The sequence below is a fragment of the Talpa occidentalis genome, unplaced genomic scaffold (assembly GCF_014898055.3).
Source record: "Talpa occidentalis isolate TD23 unplaced genomic scaffold, MPIMG_talOcc4v2.1 talOcc4.3, whole genome shotgun sequence".
In the NCBI taxonomy this organism is placed as follows: domain Eukaryota; kingdom Metazoa; phylum Chordata; class Mammalia; order Eulipotyphla; family Talpidae; genus Talpa; species Talpa occidentalis.
This window is the reverse complement of record NW_023603184.1, coordinates 46950307-46958101: the sequence shown is the minus strand read 5'-3', so window position 1 is coordinate 46958101 and position 7795 is coordinate 46950307. Positions and strand designations below refer to the sequence as shown.

General features: G+C 42.4%; 1 protein-coding gene across 4 annotated transcripts in view; it reads left to right on the top strand.

Moving 5' to 3' along the window:
* PRCP (prolylcarboxypeptidase) overlaps positions 1-7795 on the top strand; it is a 137195-nt gene that overhangs the window by 2196 nt on the left and 127204 nt on the right. For 3 of the 4 annotated variants that reach the window (XM_037523048.2, XM_037523050.2, XM_037523049.2), the window contains exon 2: positions 265-433. In XM_037523048.2, coding sequence (XP_037378945.1) covers positions 265-433 — 169 coding nt within the window. Of the gene's footprint in view, positions 1-4; positions 10-264; positions 434-7795 lie in introns of those variants that run through there. The other variant, XM_054699567.1, reaches the window with a different exon arrangement.

The following is a 7795-nucleotide window of genomic DNA, read 5'->3' as shown; positions in this document are numbered from 1 at the left end:
CGGGATACGGTGGGGGGCGGAGGCCGGGCCCCCGGGGCGGAGCCTGCGTTGCTGGGCGAGGCTGCGAGTGTGGACCGCGGGGTACAGTGGGGGGCGGAGGCCGGGCCTCCGGGGCGGAGCCTGCGGTGGTGGGCGGGGCTGCGAGTGTGGACCGCGCGGTACAGTGGAGGGCGGAGGCCGGGCCCCCGGGGCGGAGCCTGCGGTGCTGGGCGGGGCCCCTCGTGCGACCTGCGCGGCCGCGCGCCTCTGCTCCTTCTGTTCCAGCCCAGCGATGGGGCCCTGCGCCCTCCTGCTCCTGGTCTCCCTGACCCCCGGGGCCGCCATCTCCGTGTCGCCGGCCCTGAGGGCCCTCAACAGCCTGCACCTGTCAACTGGCTTCGGTTCCCTCCACGATGGATCCAAGAAGTACTCGATTCACTACTTCCAGCAGAAGGTGAGGGCGGCGGGTGGAACTGGAGGGGAAGGCGGGGGCTTCGCGCCCCACGACCAACCGACGGGGCTCCGGGCGCAAGAGCTCACCCCGAACTTCTGACTCCCTAGGACCTGGACAGTCTCTAGCTTACACTTTTCCAAGGTGGCCCCAAGTCCCGGTCCTGTTTAAATCCCTCTTCCCATTATCAATAGTTTATTATCAGTCCTGGCCCGGCATACACGCCCTTGATCGCCCTCAACAGTCATTTGAGCCCTTTGTGCGTTGGTGGGGGGGGGACCCTAATCCAAATGCCTTCTACCTCCCCCCAAGTTGGAATTTGTTTAATGCCGACCCTGGGCACTACTCGTGGAACAGTCATCCTTTGCCCGAGAGCATGTCCTAAATATCAGTTTCCAGTGTCTTATTAGAGAATTACTAATATTTTTTCAGACTAAATGCCAGTCTGTTATGCTCAGCGCAAAGCTGATTTTGTAGCCTCTTAAATAACGGCAGTGTATTTGGCATATTTTGTATTAGTTTAGGTGTACAGTGATTTGTTATTTGTATGTATTACCAGGTGACACAGAAAGTCTAGTTAATATCATGTGCAGTTACTTTTTTTTTTGTCATGACGGCTGTTGAGATTCATGTTCCTTATTGCCTTTCCCTTCCCCCCCACCTACCTCCTCTTACCCCTCTTGTTACTGATTGACGTCCACTAGTTTTTGTTAAAGTACTATACTTTTTAAAATAGTTTGCTGTATATATGTATGTACATATATGCACACACATATACACACATGTATATATAATGTCCAATGTTTGTTGTTGTTGTTTGACTTCACTACACAGGATTCTCTTAAACTTCCTCCATTTGCTGAAAAGGACTGCATTTCATCTTTCCTCATGGCTGAATAGTATTCCATTACCACATCTTCATGATCCAGTCATCTGTTGATGGACATTTAGGTCATTTCCAAGCACTCGTTATTGTAAATAATGCTGCTCATAAACATTGTAGTTCTTTGCGTTAATGGTTTCATACTCTTATAAAATATGTATATATAAATAACTGTGTATCTATTGATGGACACAGGTTATTTCCTTATCTTGATTATTATAAATAATACTGCAGTGAAATGGAGATGCATGTTTAGAGTTAGTGTTTTTATTTTCCTTGAGTAAATACCATGGACCAATCCACATGTATTCAAGGTGAAGAGCAAGCACCAAATCCCTGTGCCTGGTGGGAGCAACTGCAAAGCCAATATCACTGGCAGGTTGTGCCTGAGGGAGAGATTAGTAGGAAGGGGACGATGACAATGAGGAGGGGACAGGCTGCTAATACTCTCCACTACCAGAGAAGGAAAGTAAATGGATTAGGGAAGTAGAGTTTGATTGCAGGGCAACTTTGAAGTTTCATGCAGTAAATTTGAGAAGTGGAATTGCTGGATCATGTGATAGTTCTTTTTTAGTTTTGTTGAAGAAGCTTCATACTCTTTCCACAATGGCTGTACCATTTTACATTCCTACCAGCAGTATACAAGGGTTCCTTTACTCCACATTTTCACCAACTCTAGTTACTCTTATCTTTTTGACCATACTATTGAGTGTGAAGTTATATCTGATTTTTTTGATTTGCAATTCCTTAATAATTAGTGATGATTAGCATCTTTTAATATACATTTTGGCCTTTGGTATGTTTTCTTTGGAAAAGTGTCCATTCACTCTCTCACCATTTTTAAATCATATTTTTTTTTGCTATTGAATTCTATGAATTCTTTATCTATTTTGAATATTAAACCCTATATATATGATTTACAAATTCTTTGTCCCATTCAGTAGCTTTCTTTTTCTTTTTTTTTCTTTTTTGACAATTTTCTTTGCTACATAGAGTTTTTTAGCTCTATTTGTTTATTTTTGCTTTTGTTGCCTTTGCTTTTCCGTGTCAGATCCAAAAAGTTATTGCCAAAAAAACTGTTGACTGATGTTAACAAGCATATCATCTATGTTTTTGTTTAAAAGTTTTGTGGTTTCATGTCTTACATTTAATCTTTATCCCATTTCCATTTAATTTTTATGTATGTGCAAGATAGGGGCCCCTTTTATTCTTTCTATGTAGCTATTTAAATATTCCCAACACCATTTATTTATTTATTTTTAAAGATTTATTTATTTATGCATACAAGAACTGGGGTACAGGCCAGAGATGCAGGGGGGTGAGAGGATTCACCAGAGACAGAGTGGCGAACAGAACAGGCAGATTGACCTAAGTATACTGCTGAGGAAGTATACTGAGAGTATACTGCGAGTATACCATAGTATTCTGTGAGTCAGGAGAGGTCTGCTGCGCCATGTGGCCGGCCAGGGATCGAACTCATGCTGCAGTGGTTGTGGACAGCTTCATAGGTTGCATCTTAACCCCTTGCATCACCAGGGAGGCCCCCAACACCATTTATTTAAAAGACTATCCTTTCCCCATTGTATATTCTTGATTCCTTTGTATTAATTGACCATCTATGCATGGGTTTATTTCTGGGCTCTAGTCTGTTGGACTAAATGCTTATTTTTGTGTCAATACCATACTGTTTTGATTACTGTAACATTGTAATATAGTTTGAAATTTGGGGTGTATAGCCCTTTTATTAAGAATTTTTACCTTCCCTATTCTCCATAAGACTGATCATATATGTAGCCCATGCTTATAAAGCAAGTTGTAGGAGTATGTCAAGATTATGTGGGGATTAACATTGTTATAGTTCTGAAGTTTGAGCTTAGAAGTTTAAGATAGACTTGATGCCTCGTGCTTGGCCACAGCATGAGGCATTTCCAAAGAAACCTGAATGGAAAGGTCAAAATAGAAAAGCAAACGGACAGTGTTTCCAACTTCCTTTACTCAGTTTTATTAAGTGCCTAATAATAGCACTGGGGAAAGTGCATGTACATATGTTCAAAGCTTGGTGAAGAACAAGTACCAAATCCCTGAAGTATATATGTGCCTGGTGGGAGCAACTGCAAAGCCAATATCATTGGCATGATGTGCCTGAGGGAGAGATTAGTAGGAAGGGGACGAGGACAATGAGGAGGAGACAGAGGCTGCTAATACTCTCCACTACCAGAAAAGGAAAGCAAATGGATTAGGGAAGTAGAGTTTGATTGCAGGGCAACTTTGAAGTTTCATGCTTGTTGGTAAGACCACATGGTGTGGTCTTACTTAGTTTCTTGAATATGGGTGTAGAATTGGTGAAGACTTCTTTTTAATCAGGAATTCTCTTTTGCCAAATGTGTAAAACAGAGAGGGAGAGACATGCAGGGTGAGGTATATTGACAAGGAAGTAATTAGGCTGATAGGCCATAGGATTTAAGCCTAGTAAGGAGGGAAGTGAGGATAGGGTAAGGAACAGTGAGAAGGGAGAATATGTGAGATTGAAGGATTAGGAAATCATAGTAGTAGAGGGATGAGCTGGAAAGCTAAGAGGAAGTACAATGCTTGAAACTGAGGGTATGGTGCTATTAACATGCAAACTGAGAGGTACCCTGGGATCCCAACTTTCACCATCTGCCTTCTACTGCATAAAGACAAAGCATATTCTTAGTGTGTGAGATCTCTAATAGAAAATAACTTTATTAGGGCCTTCCCGGTGGTGCAGCAGGTTGAGCACAGCGCTGTGGCGCTGTCCGCAGCCTCTGCAGCATGGGCTTGATTCCCGGCCCGGCAGGGAGATTCCCACATGGCGTGGTAGACCTCTCCTGTCTTGCCTGCTGCTCCCCTCAGCAGTGTATTTCTCAGTCTGCCTGTTCTGTTCCCCACTCTGTCTCTGGTGAATCCTCTCACCCTCCCACGCCTCTGGCCTGTACTCCAGCTATTGTATAAAAAAAAATAAATCTTTAAAAAAAAGAAAGAAAATAACTTTATTAGAATTTTGTGTATAGAGAGGGAAGAAGAGAAAGGATATAGTTTCCCAATGAAACTCCCCAAGTTACCCATCCTGGCCAAATGAGTTTGGCTCAAAGCATGGCTGCCGAGGCTGGAAAATGTGCCACAAGTCTAAGTCACTTTTTGGTGGGGAACCATGGGGAACGGGTAGAAGGGCCAGCAAGTCTGGGACAAAAGGAGCAAAATTAAAGAACAAATCAAGGTAACAGCTGAGTAATAGTCCATTGTATAAATACACCACAACTTTTTGACCCATTCAACTCTTTTGGGGTACTTAGGTTGTGTCCATATCTTAGCTATTGTAAATAGTGCTGCAATAAACATAAGAGTGCAGGTTTCTTTTAGAATTAGTGATTTTGTGTCCTTTGGGTAGGTTCCTAGGAGTGGAATTACTAGATCATATGATAGCTCCATTTTTAGTGTTTTGAGGAAGCTCCACATACCTTTCTGTAGTGACTGGAGCAATTTACATTTCCACCAGCAGTGTGAGAGTTCCTTTATCTCCACATCCTCTCCAGCATTTGTTGTTGCCAGTTTTTTTTTTTTTTTTGATGTGGGCCATTCTTACAGAGTGAAGTAGTATCTCATTGTGGTTTTGATTTATATTTCCCTGATAACCAGTGATGTGGAACATTTTTTCATATGCCTGTTGGCCATTTGCCTTTCTTCATTGGAGAAGTGTCTTTTTAGTTCTTTTGCCCATTTTTTTTTAAAAAAGATTTATTTTTATTTATTTATACAAGCACTGGGTACAGTCAGAAGCGCGGGAGGGTGAGAGAATTCACCAGAGCCAGAGCGGGGAGCAGAGCAGGCAGAAGGACCGAAGTACACTGCTGAGGGGAGCAGCAGGCGGCAGGAGAGGTCTGCGCGCCATGTGGGACCCTCCTCTGGTGGCCGGGGAGCAGCCGGGGATTGAACCCGCGCTGCAGAGGCTGCGGGCAGCTTCGCAACCCAGCGCTCAACCGCTGCACCACCGGGGAGGCCCCATGCCCATTTTTTTTCAATGAAATATTACTCAGTGATCAAAAAATACAAACTAATGCCATTTGTAGTACATGGATTGAAGTGGAAGGGATAATGCTAGCCAAAGTTAGTTAGAAGGAAAAAGATAAATACTGTATGTTTTCATATGTGGAATATAGAGAAATCAAACAAAAGGTCAAGAAAAAATCAAAACTAGCAAGCTGAGCATACAGTTGAGGCATGTAGCAGAGGAAGGGGTGGGAGAGGCAGCAAAACAGGTGAGGGAAGAACATAAGGGAATATGGTGATAGTTCACAGGTGATAAGTTGGTGGGAGAACTATGGGGACTATAATGATGTAAGAAAAAAGATTAATAAAAATTTTTTAAAAAAAAAATCAAGGTAACGGCTCCCATTGTCAGCCTCTCCCGTGTCTCTCACCCACATCTCATCCCAGTGTCTTCATGTCCTCCAAGTCCCTGGCGCAAGCCCAAAGCTGAGAAGCAAGCAAGCCTTGCTACTCCATGTGTCTCCTGCAAGTTTTCCTTGTCTCTGCAGGAATCTGTCCTGCAAGATTCTGCATCTTCACGTGGCTGCTCAGTTCCATCCCTCATTAGGTGGGGCAGGGAACACAAAACCTCTCCTTTTGTTTTTGAACGTTACTTTCTTTCTTTTCTTTTTTTTTTTTTTTTTTTTAAGATTTAGTTATTTATACAAGCACTGGGTACAGTCAGAAGCGCGGGAGGGTGAGAGAATTCACCAGAGCCAGAGCAGAGAACAGAACAGGCAGACTGACGAAATACACTGCTGAGTGGAGCAGCAGGCGCAACAGGAGAGGTCTGCTGTACCATGTAGGACCCTCGCCAGTGGCCGGGGATTGAACCGGCGCTGTAGAGGCTGCGGGCAGCTTCACAGCCCAGCGCTCAACTGCTGCGCCACCAGGGGAGGCCCTTGAACATTACTTTCTAACAGTGGAAATGACAACGATCCGGGGGTTTGACAAGGTATGTGGAGGTCAAAGTAATTAGAGAAGATGAGAAAAAGGGATTAAGGGGCCAGGATATTAAAATCACCAAGAATTATGAAAAGATTTTTGTTGGAGTGCCAGTGAACAAAGAGCTAAAATCTCCAAGGAATGAGGAAAATGAATCAGGAGTCAGTAGATGATTGTATCACGAGGGAGAGTGGAATGTTACAGGTTGATAACATAGTACTTAAAGATAGTGATTTGGGGAAAAGTGAGGGAAAACTAGGAACAGGAGAATAACTATTCCAGCTGCAAGGCCCAGTGGTGGGAAAGGTTTGAGAGAGAAATTAACTACCACTTGGGAGGATCAAAGATTTTTGTACCTGGGGAGGGCCTGTGCGAGGGGGCAGGGAGAAGGAAACCTGAATACTGGTCTCATGTTTAAACACAGTTTTAAGAATTAATAGTACTAGTCTTCTGTTAAATAATTTCAAAGGATATTAAGATGAAAATTTAAGCTAATTTGTTTAATTACTTTTATGAGAAGTCTGGCTGTTTGAACCATGATTATATAATTATATTTATTCTGCCATATAAGAGGAAATAAGTAGTCCCTTGTGAATTGGATTTATAACTTTCAGCCTATAAAATAACAATAGTGATGCCACAGATTATTTTAATATTCTTAATAAATAAGGTGTCCAAAGCAATCATGTTATATTTATATAATATATACCTTTCCTCAGAGTACCATAATTAATACAATGATGAATGTGTACTAAAGTTTTATAAGACTGTCATCACTGGTGACTGGTGAATAGAAAGTCAAAAGCAACCATATCACATACCAAACCACGTCATAACAGTGAGAGGCACTCACTGTTACTAAATCTCTGTCTTGTTGCTTTTGCTGATGCAAAATATTTTAGTACTACATTAAGCCCTCACTTCCTGCAGGCTCTTGGTCACTGCACACATGTATTATCCAACTTTATCAATCCAAGACCTCTCTGGAATAGATAATTTTTCATTTTCCATGCAGGAAAAGAAGCCCAAAGATTTGAAGTAACTTGTTCAAGTTCAAATGGCTCTAATAGAAGATAGCGCTCACACTCAACCTCAGCTATGTCTTCACATTCCCTTCTCTTTCCACTCTATAACAGAACATTTATGATTTTCAGGAAGAAAAAAAAATACAAAAGTTTTGGAAGATGCCCTTGGTATTGGTTAAATTTTATTAGTGCAGAAGCGTTTGTGTGTGTGTGTGTGTGTGTGTGTGTGTGTGTGTGTGTTTAAGCCTTGGCACACATTGGCATTTTTTATGTTTTCCTGATGGTGTATGACAAAGCATGTTTGGCTAGCATCATTGTGATTTAATGACCTACTTTAAGGAATTACATCCCAAACAATGGGTCTAATTTAGCAGATAGGAAAGTGAGGAAGTACTTGTTATCATTTGTCAGTGAATTTTTATTTTTATGCAGTTTGAACCATAGGTCACGCTGCAGACACTGTCC